Raw genomic sequence first — 24,992 nt, forward strand, 5'->3', positions numbered from 1 at the left:
GAAAACAAGTTTATTGACTGACTTAAAAGAAGCTGATTAATCATTAGACTCTTGTGATTCCCCAAATATTTTCAAAGAAAATATAATCACTGTGGCTTTCTTTCAAGTTTAATCTGTCTTGAAGTACTAATCCAAAGCTTCCACCGAGTCTTAGATACTTATTAATGAGGTAAAGACAGTGAATGGCTAGAACCAGGCAGAGCTTTCATGTCTCTTACTGTTGTTTTTTTTTCAGGATGTGTTGGAGTTTGGGATAATATCACCTGTTGGCGTCCTGCAAAGATTGGAGAGACTGTCACTGTCCCTTGCCCAAAAATATTTAGCCTTTTTTCTGGAAAACCAGGTATTTCACTTTAAAGTGTATTTTTTTCTCATTTCTTTTTAGTGTTTGATATAATAATGTGTTAAAAATATTGACTTGGAGCTTAAGGTTTTAGTTTTTTTAAGAGCTGAAATAACAGATTTTCAACAGAGCTGTTCATGATACATCATGGAAGGACCAAATAATTGTCTTTGTGGTCCATCTGGTATACTTTGATTTAGGTACTGAATGAGTGTAAATTCTGATACAGTGCAGCTCATCAAAGCTGTAGATGTTGCTTACTCTTCTGCGCCTGTCTGCATTAATAATTAATGCAGCTGAACCAGACTGACATTTCTAACAGCTGCCATCAGATTACATACAGGTTGTTCCTTCTAAGGAGAGGCGCTCTGCCTTCATGAGAGTTACGAGCCAACATTAACCCATAATAGCAAAAAATTATCGCTATTAAAATTTAAGGGAATTATTATGAAAACTTTTATGCTGCTTTTTAATGGAAGTTGAAATGAACTCCTCAGTGACTAAGATTCCTAAGACCTATTCATAGAATCATAGAATTGCTCAGATTGGAAAAGACATTCAAGATCATCAAGTCCAACCACAATCTAACCATACTACCCTAACTAACAACCCACCACTAAATCATGGCCCTGAGCACCACATCCAAATGGTTTTTAAACACATCCAGGGATGGTGACTCAACCACCTCCCTGGGGAGCCTATTCCAGTGCTTAACAACCCTTTCTGTAAAGAAGTGTTTCCTGATATCCAACTGAAACTTACCCTGGTGTAACTTGAGGCCATTTCCCCTCGTCCTGTCACCTGTCACCAGTGAGAAGAGACCAACCCCGCTTTCATTGTAAGCACCTTTCAGATATTGGAATAGAGCAATAAGGTCTCCCCTCAGCCTCTTCCCTGTACTAAACAGCCCTATTCTAAGTCTACCATCTTTTACACCATCTTGTTGATATATATTACTGCAGTTTAATTTTGCTCTTTACCTTTTCAGTGGGGTTTTAAAAATAGATGATGCACACATAGCTTTTCACATATGTATTTTAAAATGCAACAGGAAAATTCTTACCCTTGTTGCTCAGGTGGGAAATCTTTGTCATGGAAAAGTGGTGAAAGATGCAAAACCCGATATAGCGATTTAGGTCTCTATGGAGACCTTTATAAAAATAGAACTTTTTACATAAAGAATAATTTGAGATATGACTAAAATATCTTTGTTCTTAAAGTTGCCAATGAAGTCTTTTTACAGTGAAAAACAGATAACTATAATGAACATCGTCAATGACTGGTTCAAGTAAGATATAAGCATCTCAGCATGATTATAATTTTTGTTCAACAATATATCATTTATTTAATTCATATACAGCACATTTCAAATTTGTTTGATTCTTTTGGCAGGAAATATCAAAATATCTTCAAATGAGAAATCTAACTTTATTTAGCCATCTTAGTGAGATGTATTTTTTATTTTTTTCAGGGTTTAAAAGAAATTCAAATTTTTCTACAAGAATATTTAGATTACCTTCTTTTTCATGAAAGTTTTCCAAATCCCAAGTAGGCTTTTAAAATATCTGTTCTATAACAGGTTTCTTAACTTGAATTTTGACTTTAAAAGAATAGTTGTGTTTCATGTGCATCAGTCCCTAGCAACAGGCTAGAGACCTGCTGGAAGGGGTCTCTGCAAAGAAGGACCTGGGTGTTCTGGTGGACAACAGGTTGGCCATGAGCAAGCAGTGTACCCCTGTGGCCAAGAAGGCTATTAGTATGCTGAGCTACGTGAAAAAGAGCATAGCCAGCAGAGTGAGAGATGTGATCCTTCCCCTCTGCTATGGTGAGACCACATCTGGAGCTGTGTGCAGTTCTGTGTTCCTCTAGAAGACAGGAAACTTCTAGAGAGAATCCAGTGGAGCACCACAAAGATGATTGAGGCCTGGAGCATCTCCCTTATGAGGAAAGGCTGAGATACCTGGGGTTGTTCAGCCTGGAAAAGATGGAGGAAATCTTATCAGTGCTTATCAGTGTCTGATGGATAGAAGTCGAGTGGATGAGGCCGACTCTTTTAAGTGGTGTGCAGCAAAAGGATAAGGGGTAACCAACACAAGCTGGAACATAGGAAGTTCTGTATAAACATGAGGAAAAAATATTTACTTTGAGGGTTACAGAGCACTGGAACAGGTAGCTCAGAGAGGCTGTGGAGTCTCCTTTTCTGGTGATATTCAGAACCAGCCTGTGTGACCTCCTATAGGGAACTTGCTTTGTCAGAGGAGTTGGACTGGATGATATCCAGCCAGTCCAGATAAGTTCAGCCCCTACAGTTCTGTGACTCTGTGATCTCATCTTTACAGCTTTAGGAGAACTGGCTGTTAATTTCTTCTGCATTGATCAAGATTATAGTGTAAGCATTCCACATAATTAATTCTCTACTTCATATTAAATGACTTTTTATTGTAAAAACATTTGTATTATCCTGTAATGCTTCTGCATTACACGGCAATTTAAGTATGAATGTCATACTTACACATTTATTCACATACTTACACAGTTATTCAGTGATGCTTCATATTAAAATATGTGTCAAATTAAGTTACATGTTTCAAATCTGAATAATCTGAAATATTAATTGCATTGAAAGATGGTGTAGAAATACCCAATGCTTTCCATAGAACATTGTCTAACTGTCTTTAAATTAGATAGCCTTACTATACTTACAGAAGAAAAAAATTTAGCATCTTGAGTACATAGAATCATTTTATTGCAAAACTAACTAACTAACATCAGACTATTCAGATTTCTCTTTCTGAAGCTGTTCCATATTGGATGAATATTAGTACATATTCATTACATCAAGGCGTAGTATTATAGATTGCCCCAATTTCATTTGAGTAACATCACATGGGAAAGAAATCAACTTCTTTTCTTAATTCCAATAAAAAAATCTTTTCTGAAACTGTTCAGAATTCCTTTCCAGCCATACACGCCCATTTTCTGTACCTTCCATAAGAACATCAGTGACTGGTTCAAAGGGTAAGATTCAGCATGTGTATTTATGTCATCATTCTTCAACCTTTCACAGAGTTCAATCTTTAAAATGCATTACAAACTCTACTGATGTTTGCTGTAGCAGTAATTCACCATCATAATATCTAAGAGCTTTAATAACTCTTCAGGAGATCATTTGGTATTGCCTTCTTGGAAAAAGTTAAATAACAGGTCAGAATAACTCTCACTTAAATTACTTTTCTGTCAGATTAGCTTATCTACAAGTTATCCTCTTCATAAAGTGAACTGAAAGCCTCCTTCTAGAACATTTTAGACAGTACAACAAAATATTCATGCTTTTGCAGATGTAACAGGAATAGCTGTTGTACCAGAGCAGAAGCCTACCATCACAACGTGGAGTATTTCTTTAGGCAAAGGCTACTCAGCGTCGTAGTAAAAGCCAAAGTAAAGTTAATGAAGAGCATATGAGGGGAAACAGATGAGTTGATTTAACAGGAGAGTTAGGAAATAGAGTATATTAACAGCATGTTTCCAGAGGATAACAAAATTAGATTGGCTACATTCATTGTTGAGTAGCCTTTTGAATCCTTCTGATTTAAACTCTCAAATTTTGCTTTACAGGAAATATTAGCAAAAATTGTACCAGTAATGGATGGTCAGATATTTTTCCTGACATCTTAAGTACTTGTGGATATAATGACTATGAAGATGATTATAAGGTAGGAAGAACATTTTTTCAACTCATTTAAATGCTGATGTTCAAAATAGCTATGAGACATAATGTGCTTCCAAATAATCCTATTTTATTCAATCAGAATTAGTTACAAACTGTAGACATTTTTGGTAGCATTGCTTGCCATGTGCTTAGATTGCAAATGTCATATAAGACATAAACAGAAATGTAGAATTTTGTAATTGTTTCAAACATAAGGCTATGATCAGTTCTTAAGTGCAGTAATGCATCCACATTTCTAAAACTGAGCTTGTGCAATTGTTTTGCACGGTGTTATTTCCAAATGTTTCTATTATAACAAATCCTAATAATGTAATAAATCTGGTAATAATATATGCACCATTTGATTGCTGATATGTGTCTAAGTTATCACGAGTAAAATTGAATTAACACAGGTCATTGGAATTATTGCAGATTTATATTAGACTTAAAATTGGATTAGCCATTAGAAATGATTCAAAAAGCTATCAAGACATCATAAACATAGCACAAATGGAAAAATGAATTTGTTCAGTTTGTAGAAACTATTTCTTGTTCTTTGTTATTTAGAGAAATACTCTTTCCATGATGTTTTGCCTATTTTCTACCAGCTTCTCTGCTCACTCTAGCAGTGCAAGATTTTGTTTACAAAAAATGGTTTGGAGATCACAGTGTCAGTAGTTTTGTTATTGTGAGCACATGAAGTAATCTTGAGGATAAACATTGTTAACTGTTTGGGTTTTCCTGAATTGTATTATATATGTGGAACAGCTCTAGCAGACCTATTCCAGCCTATTGCAGAGATGTGCTAGCTTTCTTGCTAAGACATGTGGTTCTTGCCATTTCTTTCTGTATTCTAAAGCCCTGCCAGTAGTTAAACATGAGCAATAAAGAATTTTTAGAATATATTACCTTCCTATCCTTTCTGCAGACACATTTCAAAACACTGGTACAATCTGACTGCTTGGGAACGATCCCATGTTACTGCTAAACCAGCCCTTTAAAACATAAAAATTACATGTGACAGTATATTTTTCAGGTAATGTATGAGGTTACTCTCAGAGTTAGAGTAAATACAGAAATAATATTTTAGAAGAAGTCACAAAATACTTTTCCTATGGTAAGTCTTAAATATTTTTCCATATTCTTTCCCTGAAGAAAATGTTTGCAGAGGAGGTAGAAACTGTCTTTGTTACAGCTTGATGCCTGTATCTTCCCTCCTGAATTATATTCCATTGTAGACCTACTTATAGAGTCTATAATGGGTCTGCACTTATAGGTAACCACCTTGAAGAGTACGAATCTGAACAAACAATTATGTTTTCATCACATCACATCAAATTGTGTATTTAAACCTTTATTAAACACTTCCAATCCCTTTCCTATAAGAAAATTGGTTGCTGCTGACCTTCAAGGGCAACTTTTATATTCATCTTGTTCATTCAAATAAGTATCTTCTTTTTTCTTGTATATTTCCGTTGAGCTTGTGGCATCACAGTGGCAAAGTGGGTGACTTGATTTGACCGTACAGGAAAAACATGTCAAGGTCTGTTAACCCAACACAAACTTCACTGCAACCTTTTCTTTCATGTCAACAATTCTGACCTTTTAGTTGGACGCACGAGTCCAGGATGTCCTCAGAGGGTATCACGCTCTTTATCAGCATTGCTAACACAAGTCAAGCTGCCTCATGAATGTAAAGGACTGAAATGTGGCCACTTTATTTAAAAAAAAAAAAAGAGAGAGTGACAACTACAAGTCAGCTAATACAGTTTTATCTAATCTTCTAACCTTAGCTTGAATTGACCTGACATTTATTGTATCACAAGCTATATGATTCAAACACTTGAGTAATACAAAGACAGATTCATGGAGAGGAAAATTCTCAGTGCTATTACACATGATGAAACTATTGCAACACGTGCCTAGATGGAACATCATCAGGGAAAGAATTATCTCTGGTTTAGCAACTTTCCTGAAGCATCCATTCTTAGGCTTCTGCCATAAATAACACCCTGAGTGTGCTACCCTGGCTACACTTCCCAAAACAGTTGGAAGTAAGGCAGCAAAGTCAGGACTGACTCAGACAATCACTGTCCTGAATATCTATAGTTGCCTTTAGAAAATAGGTGCATTACTACTATCTGTGAAGTGGACCATTGCCTTGGACTAATGGATCGTTTGTTCTGAGTCTAAATTGAATGTGTCCCTTTCAAGAAAATGTAATGCATAGTTGCTGTCTGCCAGTGCTTTTCTGTGTGCCCATGAGTCATGCTATTTTTGTTTACATTACATTCTGCATTTTTCATTAGTTTTTCACAATATGTGATTAGAGACCAATATTTCTGAAAGTGAATACAAAATTCTTCTTCTGTCATGCTCAAGTGAGAAGGATGGGGCATGAGTATAAGCTAATGTACTCTCCTTAGGGAGCACAGTGGGAATTTCTTTTATTTCATATAGATTGTCCACAAATTAAAGTGAACTGAAACCCTATTGGAAAAGGGTTTACATTAATCTGTTATTTATAGATTATTAAATACCAAGGAATATATGTTTTATGAGATGTATATTTTTGTAAATTCAGTTGTGCGCTGTGCCATCCAAAAATATGAAGAAATGCCTCTTAAGAAATAAGTGCATTGTCCACATCAAATAATCAATCTCTTTATGCCAGTTCGTATTTAAGTTTTTACAAGACTTTAGAAACAGCTGCCACTTTGTTGAAGTTAATGCTGTAAAAGGAAGGAACTAGGGTTTGTAGTATATTTCCACCTACATTTGCTGGTTTCAGTATTTCTAACGCTCTCAACCAAGTTGCTAGGCCCAAACAACTATATATTCATTGTGCAGTTTAAAGTTTTCTGATATGTTCTTTCATATCAGTATTTAGATATTATGGAATGTATTCTGAACCATGCATTCTAAAAATTTAAGAGCTTATATTTTAATATAATTGTAAATAATTGCATCTGTGAATATGAAATCTACATATAGCATTCCAGAAATACACTAGGCCCTAGAATAAACAGAGTAGTCAGTCGTGATGATAATGATCATATTTTAGAAGTAATCAGTTATATCTTTTGGTTAAATAAATAAAGAGGTGTTTATTTTTCTTTTACATGGAGGATAATATCTTGTCAGTAGTGGTACTCTTTTGAACAAAGAATCAATTCAGTTTTGTTCTTGAGCACAGAATCACCCTCCTACCCCTTCCAAACCAAGGCTGAGGTTGAAAGATCCCCTGAGTAACTGTCACCTTTCCTAGGGAGCTTCTGTGGCGTTTCTGCTCTGTAAACAAACAAAAGACTTCAGTCTCCTAAACTTAGTAAAAGAAGCGTGAAACTATCTGTAGAGAAAATGTTAGCAGTAAAAGGTGTCTGTTCTAAGAAAACAAAACTGTAAGTCTCCTGAGCATAACACTAATTACACAAACTTGGGGTAATCAGATTTCTTTTTCATATGTGTAGTGTTTTCATATCCATTTCATAACCCATTGGAATTAGCTAGCCATAAAAAGCATTAGGTCTTTATAGTCTACAAAGAAGTGTGCAAGTCATAACCTACTGATTTTTGTAGTACCCAACCACCAGTGGACTTGGCTATTGGTTGCAATTTGAATACTGGCCTTAAAACATTAAAAATGAATTGTTGAATTTCACTTTTGAAGTCTGAGAAGTATTTCTCAGACAACCACATGAGTATTTTGCAAGGCCACATATTTTTACTCCTGTGGCAAAAATACTACTTTTGTTTTGCAGAAATTTTCATGTCATTTCAGTTTCCAAATATCATTTTAACTTCACATGCATAGCTTGAATCAACTTATACTTTGAAAACAGTTACAAAATCTGAAGGGGGTTTGATGTTTTCCCTTTATGAAAATCTTTCAAAAATCTGAGTGCGGTTTAGTTTTAAATTCTGTTTTGGAGTTTCCATACCTTGTTTACACTTTTGTTGGTCTTATTCTTCCTAATTTAATCTGGAGGTAAAAGCTAAATTAGTTAATTAAGACCTGACTGATGATAGTTCACACAGAATAGTAAGGAATAGAATGTGCTCAAATTACGTGAAAGAGGTTGGTTTTCACGTGCTGTTGATTTTTGGATTATTTTGCTGTTAGTTTTGCAGCAGGACCAATATGAAGACTCTAAGTGGTGCTGTGTAAAATATAGTAACTATATCTAGGTCAATGATAATCTGATTTCTTTTTCTGGATTTTGACTGCCACAACACAATGCAGAATTTTGTCCATTGTCTGTCTGCTTTTTTTTGTGTAGTTATTAAATACATAATTTCAAAACTTCATTTGCCAGTTTTTTGGCTGAATCATTAGGAGTGTCATAGTTTTAATAATCTAAATATTTTACTTAGTTTTGCAGATCATAACACACACATTCAAACAATCGTAATTTTTGATGCTATGGATTCAAAATCTAATAGTGTTTATTTAGCCTTGCAGTAATTTGAGGAACAAGTTTATTTGATGGTGTAGCCAGCTGAAAGTAGACCTGAAAGGAAAAATTTATCCTCTTAACCAGAGCTTATGAATCAGATACCAAATTTCGAGGAAATTACGGAGGCAGTATTGTGGACAGCTCAGTCAAGAACTCCATGTAGAGTATTTTATTGGTTTAAAAAAAAAAAAAATACAGAATTTTATTATTAAGGGAAGGAATAAAAGTAAAATATAACTGTACACCAAATAAAAAATACCTTTCTATGATACTGTTCTCTCACTATCTACTCATTTAAATTTTACACTCACGTCTTGGAAAGTAGAGGGCACAAGTCTGAACGTCAAAGTAGGCTGAGGTTCTAAGAGGCAATGTAGCTGTAAAACATTGGTTATAAGAAGTTATAGAATTGATTATAAGTTGTTACAGAACGGCTTTTAACTCTTAAAGTTTTTTTTTTATCAAAGCTTTTCCTTGAATACATGCAACGTGCTATTAAGAAAAAAAAACAACAACTGGAACTATGTATCTCGGTCTTCTTTAACAATGCTATAAATTCATTCTGCAGTACTGTCTTCTGCAAGATATCTTTTAAGAGAAAAATAAAGGGTATTTTAAACAAAAACAACATCTGCAGATTACACCATCTAGAATTGGAGCTGTGCTCACAACATGCTCTGTGCTCATTTTAGATCTAATGAGAATGATGAGTCCTTTTACCAGTGTCTTACTTGGAATGACTGTAAATAGCAATAGGAAAAAATGAATTAAGAAAACAATCTCAAACTCTGGCTATGCAAAAGCTTTCACCAGTTAAACTGTATGTTTTTGAACTGAGCTAACTTGTCTTCAGTTTTATTTAAAACAAGTTTATTTGAATTACCTGAATTTAACTGACTTAGAAAGTATACATAATCTATACATCACTTTATATACAATATGAAACACACTGACAAACTGAGATCTTCTAATAGTAAGTAAAAACTACGCACTTTCATGTGACTAACAATCAAAATTCAGACAGACTTTATCTGACTAGACTGTGCAATGCACTCCCCTGCATTTAAGGCAGACAGCCCTTGTCTTCTGTAGTATCAAAAGAGATGTAGTCTTTGGAGCCTGGCTGCAAGTCATCCTAATTTCTTTGAATCATCACAAGCACAATGAAGCACATGAATCATAGCATAGAAGATTCTCTTCTCTTCCATTGATTCCCGAGAGAGAGAGAGAGAGAGAATGACTAGTTCAGTTGAGCTTCATACCTTTTAGAAGGATTATATACCATTATTATATTAATTATTATATTATACATTATTAAGCTAAAGGAAGCCTTACTCATTTCTCCTTATCTCTGGTAGCTATTTGAAATTTTTTTTTTTTACAAATACATTAGGGTTGTTTTTTTCATGATATTATTACTGAGGAAACAGAACTGTGGTATCTGAAATCCTGTGGGAGTTGGACCTCAGTTGAAAAAATTCCAAACAAAAGCGAGAAAAAATGCTAAGCTTCAAATGCTGGCCTTTAAAACTAGTTTGAAAATAAAAAAAATCTTAACAGAAATAAAACCTAAGAATGTGTAATGCTTTTATTACCTGATGGAAAGCTAACCAAGTCAGTGGAGAAAAGCCTGAGACAGAGGAATATTGCCCAACTTTAGACTCCCACGATCTTCATCTGCTCTGGACTTTCTTGGTTTCCTTTGTATTTAATGAAGATAAACTAGGTCTTTTTACTTTATTATCCTTCTAAATTATTTTAGATTTTTCTTGTAGGACAAGATAAATAACGCTGCTGCTTTTGTTCCACGGTTATAAAGAAAATTTGCTCAGATGAATTCACCACTGCAAAATTCAAAGGCTTAGTGCATCTCTTGCTTTATCGTACTGTCCTGCACTTGTTTCTAACTTACTCTGAGGAAGAAAACAGGAACTATGCATTCCTGGACATTAAGAATGCTTACAGGAAAGTAAAATTAGTTATCCAAAGATCAATTTTATACAGCTCTGCAAAAATTTGTTCCATTAAAAAAAAATAGCAGATGAGTTTCATCAAGCAGATAAATTTCAAAGTTGTTACTCTGTGTAATGGAATCCCTTGTGATTCCAAGAAAAGAGAAAGGAGAATATATATTGAGTTCAAGTTGTTCTTGATATGGAGAAATGCAGAACATGTAAGCAGAATTGAGGTTTTCCTGTGGGAACATTCTCTGGCTGCAGTTTCCCAATAATGAATTCTGGTCCAGAATCATTCTTATGATCTTATTGGTGCATGCCATCTAACAAGTACAGTGACCATGGGTCATTAGAGTCTGTAAATCAGTTCAGTCTGTGTTCTTTATTTGTGCAAATGCAGTGTGTTCTGTGTGTCTAGGGTAGGAATGAGGGGAAAAATGTAGGACCAAAGCAAGTCATTCTGGAATGAAGACGGGCAAAGATAGGGAAAAAATGAGCAAAGGCAATGCAGACTAAACATAGTTATACATGTTATATACTTTGCACCAAACAATTTACATATTTCCTAAACAAATACTTCCAAGTCAAGACATAAATTAAGGAGAAGATACAGTCTCTCTGTAGATAGATATGGTGTAGTTGGACCTTTTAAAGGAATAGGAACACCATAAAAATACAATACATAGATGAGAATTAGAAGATGATACAAGTAGCATGTTTTATAAGCAATGGACTTGTTGAATTGCAAGTAATTGCATCAGAAGTGATAAAAAAAATAAGAGATTTCTTCTTATTCATTCAGAATAGAAGAGAAATGTGAAAACTTTCACATTATGGAGTAAGTTTTCTTACATGATTGGATCTGACTGAGTTCAGAATGTCAGAGCCAGAGCTAGAACAAATTTCTTGGACTTAGAATTTGTCCATACCAGCACAGTTAACCACATTGAATTCTTCAAGTCATTTACATAAACTTACTTATCACATATTTTAAAAACTGAATGTCTCTTGACTGCAGTTCTTTTTTCTGCAATCGGTATCTCTGGATGTGGAAGGAGAGCTAATATGTTGCCATGAGAGTCAGAAAAGTTGGGTGAAGTTAAATACTAAACGTGGGATTGTGGCGGATGAAACAACATCTTCATCCTGTCTCACTTGGTAAATTATCATCCATGATTGCCAACAAAGTTGTTCTTATCTCATGTACTGATCTGAAACCAGCTGGTGCTAAATTTGGCATGCTCAGTGAAGTGTAATGAGTTTGTAGCTGCACTTTATATTTCCTGGCCAGCAAAAAAGTGATTTAATAGCAGGTTTCTTACTGCTTATTTTGTAGCTAGAATGTTATTCTCTGCTTGGTTTTCCTTTGTATATTAGAAAGGAGATTATATTAATTAACTGAGGTATTCTGCATTGATCAGTAAAAAGCACACTTTTGACTGACTATGATTTAAGACAATAAACATGAAGGTACTAATATAGCTTACCTGAATTTACTTTGATGTATGTGATAGTAAGTCATGTAGTAATGCTTGCATTTGTGTGTGTTACACAGCTTGGATTAGTCAGTCAGAAGAATAAAGACACGTACTCATAGAATTTGAAATCTACTCCCTGCAGAAGAAGTGGAAAACCTTTGGGTGATGTAATAGTAAAGGAAATTATGACTCTTTTTTGTGAAACTAAATTCAGTGTCAGGTAAAAGCCAAATACCAGATTAACGAGTTCTCAAAAGTGTCAAACATTGAAGAATGGCTAGTGTATTGTTGAAAGGAAACGTGCAAGTTGAAATTACTTCTTGTAGCTACTGGATTCTGATCTGTCATGTAAATCTGGGATAAGTAGTCACTAGCAACAGAACTACATAAACAAAATTGCTAGTTTCTCTAGTATAAGCAAACATATTTCAGTAATTCAAATATTTTTATGGATTCTTACTTCAGTGTAGCAATATTTCTATTACTCTCAGCTTCCTAATACTTCCAATGTATCATATGTGTGCGGAGTTGTTTACAGAATTCTCAGAAAAAGTATTTCAAAGCCTAATAAAAATGCCAACATGAGAATTTTTGAATGCAGAAGGGAGGTGATTCACCTAGGCAGAGGGAACTGCCTGGAGTGTAGTGACCGTGGTACTTAGAGATGTGTACAGTTTGCTCTGTGTAGTCATCTGTTTAACAGCAGATTCATGAGCTTACATGTGCCAAACTTACACACATCCTGGAGTTATTTCTGCTGCTTGGCAGAAGAAGACTGTCTTTGGGAATTGTATACCAACTCATAAAACATTTCTGCCGCTGTGCAGCAGAAAGGGACCATACAGCTTTTTAAGGTTTTCTAGAACAGTGAGAAACCCAAGTGAGAAGGAAGAAGTCATTTCTACCAGGGGCTGTGAAGGACACCTTTGCATCAGAAGTCCTGGTTTATGTGATTACCTTTTGAAAAGTACTAGCAAATGCAAGTTACAAAGGGATGATGCTAGCTTTAACATTGCAGGATTTGTTATTTTGTGGTTCCCAAGACAAGAAGACGAGAGCATTGTAAAGTATTCCCTGTGTTGTCCCCATAATCTTACCAGGTTTTATGTGTATGGCTTTCTCATACTAGAAGACAGCTCATTGCTGCTCTTATGCAGTGTGCTGACTTCTGTTTAGCTGAGCATCAGATGTTACAGGACATCTCTGCTGATCTTTTTTTTTTTTTTCTGAGAAACTGAATGTGAAAACTTCCACTCAGTATTTAGACAACGCAGATTTGCTGTCACTGCAACTTCTTTTGCAAGTGACATTTATCTCCTTCAAATTTACAATATTTACATGGTGGATGTTAAGAAGCTTTGATTTAGAGACCCTCCAGATTTCTGTTTGTATGTTCTTTTAATAGGGCCTGCAAATGCCAACAAGATGATAACAGATAGAACAACATATTATGGAACTGCTGTGCATTGTTTCCAGGCTTTGAGTGTGTTTTTGCAACACTTGATGGGCACAAGTTCAGGGAATAAAATTCTTTACCTCCTAGAATGCTGATGATAGATCATGAGGCTGCCAAATTGTTAAGTCATTTATTGGAGCATCCTTCTTCCATGATTTTGCAGGGCATGGCAGGTTGAATAAAAGAGTGCCCAGTGTATTTGCAGCATTTTGAGTGAGTTACTTTTCCCTTTTCTAACAGTTTACTCAAAGGTCTTGCTTTATTACTGCTTTTCAGATGCAGCTGTAAGATCTGAGTGCTATAAATATGTGCAGTATGTATAGAAATTCTGTCAGTTTTATTTAACATATTCTATATTGCTGTTAAAAACTTTTATTTCACATAGCAAAAAATTCTATAATGTTAGTATTTTATCTAGCTTTGTGGAAAATAGCATCAATGCAATCACTTTGCTGTAGGCACAAATGAACAAGCAGTTTAATTCTGAGAGCATTATCATCGTCGTTCAGAATGGGTTTTAATGTAATATGTTCTGGCAAATTTACATATAACTGTAGTTAATGATCAGACTGCACACTTCAGTCTGCTTTTCCTCTGCTGATATAATTCCTTTCCAAGTTTCAGCAACTAACTTTACAAAATAAGGAATGGGAAAGGGTTGTTTGGGTGACAAGTATTTGAACACACAGATTAGGAAATGAATGGAATTTAAACATGTCCTTAAAATTAATGGGACTTAAATGCCCTTAAAATTAAGTTCATGTATAAATGCATGACTAAGTACAGTGGAGCAGAAGGACTGAGAGATTGCCTCTTTCAGTGATAATCCATTCTTTCAAACTGCATCTCATTCTTATATTTCAGATGTCTATGAACATTTTTTAACCAGATACTTTTTTTTTTTACCTCATAGACATGGGATAATCAGCTAAAATTGCAACTTGTCTGATTGAATTTCTTAGGCTGAATTTTCTACTGATGTCTGTTGGTTTGATAGGCTGCATTGCAAAAATATGTTGGAATAAAGGTATAACACATTCTCATCATGTTCTATAGAGCAAAGCATGAAAATAATGCTATTTATTTAGTCTTGAGAACTATTTAATGGAAAATTATATCACTTCAGTCAATTCAAATATCAGTAAGTGGTTTCAGCATATATATGTTTTTCTGCAGGTCAACTTCTATGTAAGAGTGAAGGCAATTTATACCCTTGGTCACAGCGTATCTCTGATTGCTCTCACAACAGGAAGTATAATTCTTTGCCTTTTCAGGTATGTGTTTTTCACTAGTAAATATGCACAATAATGAAACAGTTTTAATCACTGTCTTATTAATGAGTGCCCAGATTTAAAAAAAAAAAAGTATCATTTTGACATTTTTCTCAAACAGCTGACAGTAACATAATGCTAACAGGATTTTTGCCAGCACCAGTCATTAAAAAGAATTCAAAGCACTTTACAAATGTATAGACATTGCAGCCTATGTAAAGAATAATCATTTAGGAATGAATCTATAAAGTAATTTTTGTTTCATTTTAAAAATCGATACATTGAATTGTTCTTGAAAATTAGTAGGATGCTGGTCTCAACACCAGACAATTGGTGCTTTTCAGAAACTTCTGAGTGGTCTCCAGGCGTCAGAGGTAATCCAAGAGGGTTTGTAAAGGTGTGGGTGACTGTGCTGAAGGATAGTACTGGGTGTGCAGTGTTTTACTTAGGCAGTGTTGGGAAAAGCAGTACTGACTGCTGTTTTTGGCTCATTTCTGGGCATTTTCTGAGACAGAAAGCTATTCCCATCTGTTCAAAAGAAAGAGCAAAATCTTATTATTGATATTCTGGCTTTCCTCATTTTCTCAACCTTCATGATTTTATGCTTCACTTCTGTCTAATAGAATGGCTTTCATATTCTCCAGTATTAACCTTACATAACTTTCCATTTCCACTCTAAGAAGAAAATACATCTCTCAAATTAGTAGAAAAAAATTACATGTAATACTAGATGTAGAGGGCTGCATAGTTTCAGTCCTCTGATTAGCTTATTACTATGCTATGCTATAAATTTTATACACTACAATAAGATTTTGTCAATATTTAAATATTTTGAGAGAGTTCAGAGTGGGTACATGACCCATGATAATATTTTGGAATATCTCTGAAAAAAATGGAGTCGCTTATGGGTATCATGTATCTGCTACCAAACGCTGTAGGCAGATCATGCATTTTCAAAACTGCTAGTGCCTAGTAACACATTTCAGACATTGTATCATAGACATCGGAATGCAGCATTTTACACTTCTTATGTTAGACTGCAGCTGATGCAATTGTAAAGTGTCAGTGAGAAAAGTGAATGTAAAGGGCTATATGTCTCTGCATATCTCTGACATGTGTGCCATCCTGTGCATTTTGGTCTGTTTTTAAGGACAGAAAATAAGATTCTGTAAAGTTTAACTTTCTGCTACTTACCTGTTTACACCTCCTGTCCAAGAAGCATACTTTGCCCTGAAAGGTCCAGTGGTTCTTTATAGGCAATTTCAATAGAGTGTTTGTGAAGATAGTTCGCTCAGCCCTGAAATACATTCACCTTTGCATGTAAGCAGCAAACTGTCTTTGTTGTATTTAAAAAGGACATTAAACAACTTTTCAAATCACACTGACTAAAGGAGATTGGGTAGTTAAGAAGATAGTTAAAAATCACTGGAGTCACTAAAGCAGTAGGGTTGTGAAAACTCTGACTTCATCCAGCAGGATTAGGATTTAAACTTGCATATTGCTAAAGCCAGACATTATGAAAATTATGCCTTGCTGGATTTGTATATGTATGCTACAAATTATACTGCATTTAATCGTGAATATATTCAGTATTACTTTATGAAAGAAAACATAGACATGAAAAAGAAGTGGAAATTCTTTTTCAGGTACTACTGTTTAACTTCCACTCTCCATTGTATATTCTATCTGGCAGAACAGATACAGCCTCAAGCCTTTCCAGTTGTTTAAATTATCAGCTATAAGCACGAAAAAGGCAGGACCGTTAGATGAGTAGAAGGTGATTTTTCCTGAAAGTTTCCATGCAGTTGCAGTTCTGTGCATCTCTGTTATGTTTCTTCCAAAGAAGATTCCCACTTTACTTGATTTTACAAAACTGTTAGATATTCTTCCATTGTTAATACATGCAAAGGACAGGTTTAGAAGCATTGCAAAACAAAAGGATTTTATCTCTGGATAATCTTCTAAGCTCAGACTAAAGGCATAGAATATGAAGGTCTGTAATATCATTCTATATTAAGATGGCAACGTTTTTCAACTTACTATGGTGTTACTCCCCACGTAATTCTCTGTGTACTTACTATGAGCAAACCTAATTGGAAACTTTCTGGCATTATACTTTTCTGTTGGACATTGCCAAATTGTCAGGCCTAGTCTTGTTTCTGTAAACATTTTATAAACATTGAAAGTAATAATTTTGACTTAGTCAGAAGAAATATTTTTACCCTACTTACAATGTAAGTTTCTATTCCTTCATTTTGAATGTCTGAATTTTAGCATATTATGAAGTTTTAGAAAGTTGAAAACTGATTTGAAAGAAATAATATTTTTCACATACTTTAAAACATGTTTTTTTTTCCAACTCAGAGTGAAAATGAATTGTAGAACAGCATGTTTTTGTGTAACACTTAGGTTCAATTTACTTACTATGTAGCTCTTAGAATACTGCCTTCAAGATAACTCCTGTATTGCAAAACCAAAAACCGTCAGATTCTCTAACTGACACTAAGATGTGTATCTTACCAAGAAGAAAAGTATGAATCTGAATCATTTTTATAAGATGTGTTTTCATGTGTATCAACTGTCTGTCGAGATTCAAGATAGTTTTCTATCATGAGTCATGGTGAATAGGGTAGCAGCTTTTGTTTCGCTGATAAAAAACAGCATTTCTTTCTTATTCTGAATCATCGCACCTAGCCCTAAATAAAAAAGATTGTTTGACCACCCCTCTGAAAGGTTGATTTGGCAGCCTTTTGTAGATGTAATATTATAATTTCATATACTGAAGGGGATGAAAAGCTAGTAATCTAAGTTAGTCACGAAAAATATTTTCTTCCACTCCCATCTTGGTATGTATTTCGCATGCATTGAGTTCCATAGAAAAGTCTGTTGCTGTCCAAAATAATAGTAGCATTTCAGCTTTTCTCAGAACTATTTTCAGTGAAGGACACATACAGCCACAGTAATTAGTGTTTTTTTCTAACAACTGCTCTAAGTTCAGCCTGGTATTATGTCCTTTGCCAAACTGCAGGCTAATGAGATGGATTTGTCATTTATTTCCCAATGCTCTCTCTAACTGTGCTCGTGCTAATCATTTCAGAACATGTTATTCGGTGTTCTGTAGAAATGTTCTTTAAAAATAAAAACATGAAGACCACTTAGAAGCTGGCATTGCATACCAAAGTGCTAGCTGTAACATCCTATTTCATCTTCATTCTTTCATTGCTCAGTTTGCTAAAATGTCCTGGCTTCTGGCTATTACTCAGATACAGGTCACAGTTCTGATTTTGACCAAAAAAAGCCCCTTTCAGTAGCTTGGTTTCTGGGGATTTGCTAAAACAAATTTCTGTTACATGGGGTTATCTTGGAAAGAATGTGTCTTAACTGAAAAGCCTTCAACTTAGAACTAACTTCTCCTGAACACTCATTCAGTTAGTTGGAATATTTAATTTGTCATATGTGAGTCTTTCCCATGGCTGCTAAAGAATGCTAAACATGACTAAAGAAGAGAATTTTTATATCTCACTGGACAGAAAGGCAATTTAATGCTTTACATGCATTTTTATTTGTTCTGGCATTGACATACATAAGATAAAAAGCCATTATATAGAGAAATTAAAAAATAAAACCAGGAAAAAAATTAATGAGAGTGTATCTGAAATTTATGCAGAATAAAATAATAATAAAAAGTTTTATTTGCATAAAAACTGAGTGCAGACAGAATGATAATCAGTGTTTACTGTCAATTTACATTAAAGTGGGGGAGAAACATTTTCAGGTCTGCATTGCTGAAAAGGAGTAAGAGATCATTTATTTATATATCTTGGACAGCATATAATGTAAGAGACCATTTATTTATATATCTTGGACAGCATATAATGATGATGATGTTGAGATGATGTTAAAGGAACATGAGGCAGCACTGAAATATGATGGAGGAAGAAAGGGTAGGTCTTACTTAAGACTCCTATTACTAAGAGACAAGCAGAGTTGAGTAGAAGTCTGTTCAAGAGGCTTTCTGTCTTGAAATTAAAAATGACTGTTTTTAAATCTCTCCTTAGAAAACTTCATTGTACTCGGAACTACATCCATCTGAACCTGTTCCTCTCCTTCATTCTAAGAGCAATCTCCGTTTTAGTCAAGGATGATATTCTCTACTCCAGCTCCAACACAGCTCACTGTCCAGAGGACCAAACCTCATGGGTAATAAACCTCATTTACAAGCTGACGTAATACTCTTGTGTCACTAAATTGTCCTTCTGATGCTTATAAATATTTAGGTATACCAAGCTGTCAATGTAGGCAAGCGTATAGAGAATATGACTGGCCAAGTGATCTGTTAGAAGTAGACAGAAGAGAAGCAGAAGAAAGAGAAGATGTTGTTGGTTTGTTTGTCCATGTTCAGATAGACAGCAGGTCACCTGCCAAAACAAATTACAGCCAGTTATAGCTAAATAGAGCCACTGCATTAATACAGGGAGATTTTAAGGCAAAAAGGAGTCCCATCAGCCAAGAAGGGTGAAAGGCACCTTCTTTGGAAGTGTTCCAGCAGCTCTGTCAGGGGTCCAGGAATGAAATGAGTCAGTGATGTAGACATTTGCAGGAGTTGTCTGTATCATTTTATTTTCTGGATATGACAGAAGCATTGTTACCTGAATTCTTGCCAAGTGTGCTCAGTCTGGGTGTGGCAGAGTTAACTTCCCTCTCGAGGTCCTATACTTCACACTTGTAGCTAGAATAGTGTTGATATCACACCAGTATTTTGGCTGTAACAGGGCAGTGCAGGCACAGCATCAGGGCTGTCTCTATGCAACCATCTCACAAGACCAGTAGGCTGTGTATGGTCAGGAGGGAACATCTCTGGGACAGCTGATCTCACCTGGCCAGAGTGCATTAACATTCCTTAATTTATGCTGTCATGCTCAGCAAAAAAAAAACCAAACTGGGGTAGGAGGAAAGTGGGAGACTCCTGTACAGCTGTGTGATGCTTAGCTGCTTGTGTTAAACCACAATCTGTTTACTGCATTTTCATACACAAAGTTTAGAAACATATTGTCCTACTGCAAAAATACTAACAACTATGTAATATTCCCTGTTCTTTACCTCCTTTGTTTCAGCCAGAAGTGCTGAAAAGAACCCTACAGATATAACCGAATACCTTCAATATTAATTTTCTGAAGTTTAAGCTTGCAGAAATAAAATGGAAAGAAGGTATTTTTATATTGATGAATCTGCATTATCCCAAAGTGTAAAATTCTTAGCAGTGACTATCAAGCTATATGTATGAATTAGTAATCTGGGTCCTTTCTACTGAACATGTAACAGCTTTGGGTTAGTAGGCCCAATCCAGGACGAAATTAGGAAAAGTAGTTAGGCAGACTGCCAGAAATAGTCAGGTTAGATCCCTCAAAGATTGGTAAGTGGACCCTGAAATGCTATTTGTTTTCTGCAATTTCTTTAATTCTTCAGTTATTCTTTGTGGGAAAACCTCTTATTTTCCTATTGGAATTTTTTTGTGGGCTGCTGAATAAATTCTTTCGCATTATATGTGGATGATCTGACACCACATGGTGGCTGTGGCTGTTTTGCCTTGCATTGACTGACATTTATCATGTCATGTTCCACAGTTCCACATGCACGTTTAAAGCCACAAATTCAAAATGCAGTGTAATTAGATCCTGGATCTGAATAACACTGATACATAATTCAGGGGGCATTTGGAGAATGCTCTCAGACATATGGTTTGAATTTTGGGTGGTTCCTGCATGGAGACAGGAACTGGACTCAATGATCCTTGGGAATCCCAACTCAGGTTTTTCTATCATTCTGTGATCTATAATTTTGGTTGACTCTTTAGTGATAGATGCCTTCACTGTTCAGCATCTGAAAAGATGTCTAATACAGGATTAGCTGCAGGAGGAAGGGAAAGTATTTAGTTGTAAGTTTCTGATATGTAAGTCAAGAATACAACTACACAGGTAAATATGGATTGGAATTTTAAGGAGAGAAAATATTTAGACATTGACTGTCAATTTGGTTGTGAGCAGCCATAAACATCAAAGCAAATCTTAGCTTGCATTTTGAAATATTGAATGTTCTTCATGTTAAATGTTCTGATCCATTACTGGTCTGTAGTGGAAATCCTTTCCATGGATACAAAATCTAGAGGTAAGATTAATTCTACCAAACAAGATCACTGAACTAAGCTGTTTCTCAGGGATTCTATCTTTCTCACTGGGTAGCTATCTCATCTGATCCAAGGTTTTCACTGGACATGCCTGTCTCTCTTCATGAACAGTAGAAGTATCAAATAAGTGTCTATCTCACATCAAAAACCTTACTCTTACATCTGGAGTTAAGGGAAATTAATTCAAGACTTTGTGCTTCTATTTAGATTTCTGAATGTATACAGGCAGGCAGTGTTACTTAGGATGCAGTGAGTTATCCAGGACATCATGTGGGGCTGATAAATACTAAAATAGTTCTGGACCACCAGCTGGAGTCTAGGTTAACTTAGGGTATTTCACATAACAGACACTTGTGTAGACAGAGTATCAACCAATAAATAAATAAATAACCTGCCTAGGTATGTGATGTACCTGGAATTTTAACAAAAGCAGTGGATGTATGAAGAGTATTTAAAGAAGGGAAAAAAATAAAGCAGACAGAAGCAGAACGCTTTGTTTAGTCCATTTTGTTTAGTCTGTTACATTCACCATATCATCACATTTCTCAGCTCAGTCTCAGCAGGAATGTTTTGATGTTCAATTCACACATCCCAGATTCCTGCTGAGAAAGGCTGAAGTAGCAGCAGCCAGCACTGTGAAACATCAGCAGAGCAGAGCTCTGAAAATTAATTCAGAAGATTAGCACAGAGACTATAAGTATATCGTGACTTCATTTTATGTGTCTTGTTGATTAAGAAACCATAACGTTTTCTAAACAGAAAACATTTTTTAGAAGTCCATTCAGCTTTTTCTTCTATGTCTGCTTAGAAGATTCAGCATATAAAGTTGTAATTTTCAGTTATAAATTTCCAGTTTAGCCTTTAAAAACTCATAAAGCAATTTCATTATTAACTTTTACTGTGTTAGGAAGACAGATGAAATTTGAATATATTTATTAGCCACCTAGTAGATGATCACTTAATCTAATAGCCATTCATTAATTATTGAAAATTTATGCATTTGTTGATAACCACCTTCTTTTACAGCATTTATATTACGATATTTTCAAAATTTCTGAGTGCATTTGCTATGATTATGATAGAGGCAAAAAAAATCTACTGAATTTGGGAGTAGCACATGTAAGATGCTTCTCCCGAGAGAGTTAAGATGCATAATAGGTAGTAGCAGAATAATACAGCATCTTTCCTGCAACAACTCTGACTCCTGTTCTCACATTTCAGGTGGGCTGCAAAGCTATTTTGGTGTTTTTCCAGTACGGTGTTATGGCAAATTTTTACTGGCTATTGGTTGAAGGACTTTACCTCCACATCCTCCTTGTGTTAATATTCTCTCCCAACAGACACTTCACAGTCTATCTGCTGATTGGATGGGGTAAGAACGCAAATGCCTTCCAATTAAATAATATATTTTAATCTGTGTATTAGGTTCAGTATCTCACATGGATGAAATGATACAGTTTCTGTTGGATGACTGATGCATGGGCATGACTCCTTGGAAACTTTAGTTCCCCTCATCAGCTCCAGCATAGGTGCAACCGTTTTGACACGGTGGGGGGAATAAGCACAGAGCCCCCACGCTCATCCCTCAGAACCCTAAGTGGTAACTTATTCTTATTGGCTCTCACCTTTGCCAGTCTGCACTCCTGACGATGCCCAGGTATTGTTTGAGGAAGAGGATGATGTGGGTCTGTCCCTATTTGGGAGGAGAGAGAAAATATAGCTGCACAGCCACAGACTGTGCTGTTCTACATGCATTTTTCAAAAGCCCAATAGTGTTTTCTATCTGTTTCTAAATACGCGTGTTCCTGTAAATTACAGAAAGTGCAATGAGGGATAGTAGTACAGAGTAGTATAAAGCTTTCAGTAGTAAGTGATCATAAAACATTAGGTATTGCTTGGAAATTACAATAAGCCAGTGTATAGAGTTGGATCCTTATGAAATGACTTACTCTTCATTTTTATATTGTAGTCCTTGCAAATACATTGGGAATGCTTAAGTTGTATCTGTGTCCCCCTGACAGCTTGAAAGACACATAAGAAAGGCTTGTGCCTTTGTGTATTAGCAATTAAAACTATATAAGAAATATAACTGCTTTTCTGCAGACTTCGTAACACATGTGAGCTTACATCCTAGCTCATCAGATGGGTCTCACACCCTTACTAAACTGTTTAGTATATGCTGAATATTTGGGAAATAAATGGTTACTACTAGTCTGAACTTATTTTCTGATTATTGTTCTCTTTGCTTCAATTTCAGGAATTCCTACCATATTCATTATTACATGGACAGTGACACGGATTATTTTAGAGGACACTGGGTAAGTATGCTGGGGAGAAAAGCTTAAAGCCTACAAATGTGCCAATACTGGTCATGTTTTGTACGTGGTGGTATTCATACAGAAGTAGTTTGCTTTTCTGAAGGAGACAAAAATTCAGTAAAGATGTTTAGAAGCTCTTCAGAATGCAGCTTATGCTTCCAGTTTACTTTGAAATGCAAAGTGCAGGATGGTTAGAGAGAGATTATAACTGATGTTAGCCTTTGAGACCTAAATATAGAGCTGTCTGATTCAAAATAATACTTAAAATAGCAGTAGGGGTCCTTGGATTGTGTGCTGCCAAGCAGTACTGGGCATCCTAATTTCAAAGAATCATAGACTCATTAAGGTTGGAAAGACCACTAAGATCATCTAGTCCAACCATCAACCCATCACCACTGTTACCAAACCACGTCACTCGATGTGACATCTACCTTTTTCTGGAAAATCTCCAGGAACAGTGACTCCACCATCTCTTTGGGCAGCTTGTTCCAATACTTCACCACTTCTAAGAAGAAATTTTTCCAACCTGAACATCCCCTGGCATAACTTAAAGCCATTACCTTTTGTCCAGTTGCTAGTTACACAGGAGAACAGGCTGACTTCTACAACCTCCTTTCAGGTAGTTGCAGGTAGAGATAAGGTTTCTCTTGAGCCTCCTTTTCTCCAGAATAAACAATCTCAGTCCCTCAGCTGCTCTTCAGAAGACTTGTGTTCCAGACCCCTCACCAGCTTTGTTCCCCTTTTTTAGACACGCTCCAGAGCCTGAATGCCTTTCTTGTAGTGAAATACGTAAAACTGAACACAATACTCAACGTAGCCTCTCCAGTGCTGAGTGAAGAGGGGTGATCACCTCCCTGGTCTTGCTGACTACAATGTTTCTGATAGAAGCCAGCCTTCTTGGCCAACTGGGCACACTGCTGGCTGTCAGTTAACATTCCCAAATCTTTTCTCCATGAAGCTTACCAGCAACTTTGTCCCCAGCCTGTACTTTTTTGATAATAATTTTAGTTTTTCCTTTTTTTTTTTTTTTTTTTAACCAAGTCACTATACTGGATGGAGGGCAATACACAAAACATAAGAGAAAATAGGGCTGATATTTGGTACAGATTATAAAAATTGTTTATCTAGATAGCTGAAGGTGAACTTACTAACTAGCAACACAATAGACTGAAATCTAGAATTCTTTCGGTATATCAAAATTGTATTCCCAGAAGAGATGCAGTGTAATGTAAACGTAAGTAAGAGACATGTCTGTAGGTAAAGCCACGAGTAACTAGAGCTTGGCCTGACTTTTGGCATGGAAAGGGAAGATGAGATTCAAATTTTTTTAGGAAGATTGGACTTGCTTCCACTGTCCCTAAGGCATGAGAGATCATTTCTAGCTAGCAAGACAAACGGTTATCACGCTCCACTTTTTTGGATCTGGCTGATATTTTTTGTTCAGTACTGCTTTTAAACTGAAAAATCATATTGCACATAAACTCTGTTTTCTTTGCAAGGCCTCCAACTTGTAAACTAAAGGGTAGCTCCTTTCTCCTTCATCATTACTATCTCAGAGGAACTTTGTAGGGTATTACTGATGCTTAAAATTACTCTTTCAGAGCGTTCATTCTCAGAGTATTTATATCAGAACTGCTGAGCTGACAGTGAAAATTAATTTTTCAGTTTTTCAGACAAAGTTTCAGGTTCAGTCTCATATTTTCCTAAGCCAGTTCTAGCCATCCATAACCTAAATATCCCACAGGGAAATTATGTTATTTAAATTGTAGCTGTCAGTTGTGTTAGATCTTCCTGCTACCTAGAGGCTGTTGTTGAGTGCGT

At 35.6% G+C, this 24,992-nt stretch overlaps 2 protein-coding genes across 24 annotated transcripts in view; one reads left to right on the plus strand and one right to left on the minus strand.

The window, feature by feature from the left end:
• Window positions 1–24,992, plus strand: part of VIPR2 (vasoactive intestinal peptide receptor 2) — a 53,313-nt gene that overhangs the window by 13,719 nt on the left and 14,602 nt on the right. For both annotated transcript variants that reach the window (XM_090143124.1, XM_031615974.2), the window contains exons 3-8: window positions 236–343; window positions 3,959–4,056; window positions 14,575–14,672; window positions 18,728–18,869; window positions 22,075–22,225; window positions 23,111–23,171. In XM_090143124.1, coding sequence (XP_089999250.1) covers window positions 236–343; window positions 3,959–4,056; window positions 14,575–14,672; window positions 18,728–18,869; window positions 22,075–22,225; window positions 23,111–23,171 — 658 coding nt within the window. The remainder of the gene's footprint in view (window positions 1–235; window positions 344–3,958; window positions 4,057–14,574; window positions 14,673–18,727; window positions 18,870–22,074; window positions 22,226–23,110; window positions 23,172–24,992) is intronic.
• The window catches only part of LOC116244367 (uncharacterized), a 40,414-nt gene that overhangs the window by 10,386 nt on the left and 5,036 nt on the right, over window positions 1–24,992 (minus strand). For 4 of the 22 annotated variants that reach the window (XR_016467881.1, XR_016467889.1, XR_016467883.1 and 1 more), the window contains 3 exons: window positions 22,479–22,546; window positions 15,864–15,966; window positions 14,702–15,197 (listed from right to left, as the gene is read on the minus strand). Coding sequence is in view for 6 of the 22 variants with exons in the window: in XM_090143125.1 (XP_089999251.1) it covers window positions 2,097–2,318; window positions 8,821–8,886; window positions 15,864–15,966; window positions 22,479–22,546 (459 nt within the window). In the remaining 16 variants the exon portion in view is untranslated. The other 18 variants (XR_016467885.1, XR_016467884.1, XR_016467887.1 and 15 more) reach the window with 14 other exon arrangements.

Source organism: Phasianus colchicus, chromosome 6 (genome assembly GCF_987193195.1).
Source record: "Phasianus colchicus chromosome 6, bPhaCol1.hap1.1, whole genome shotgun sequence".
Classification (NCBI taxonomy): Eukaryota; Metazoa; Chordata; class Aves; order Galliformes; family Phasianidae; genus Phasianus; species Phasianus colchicus.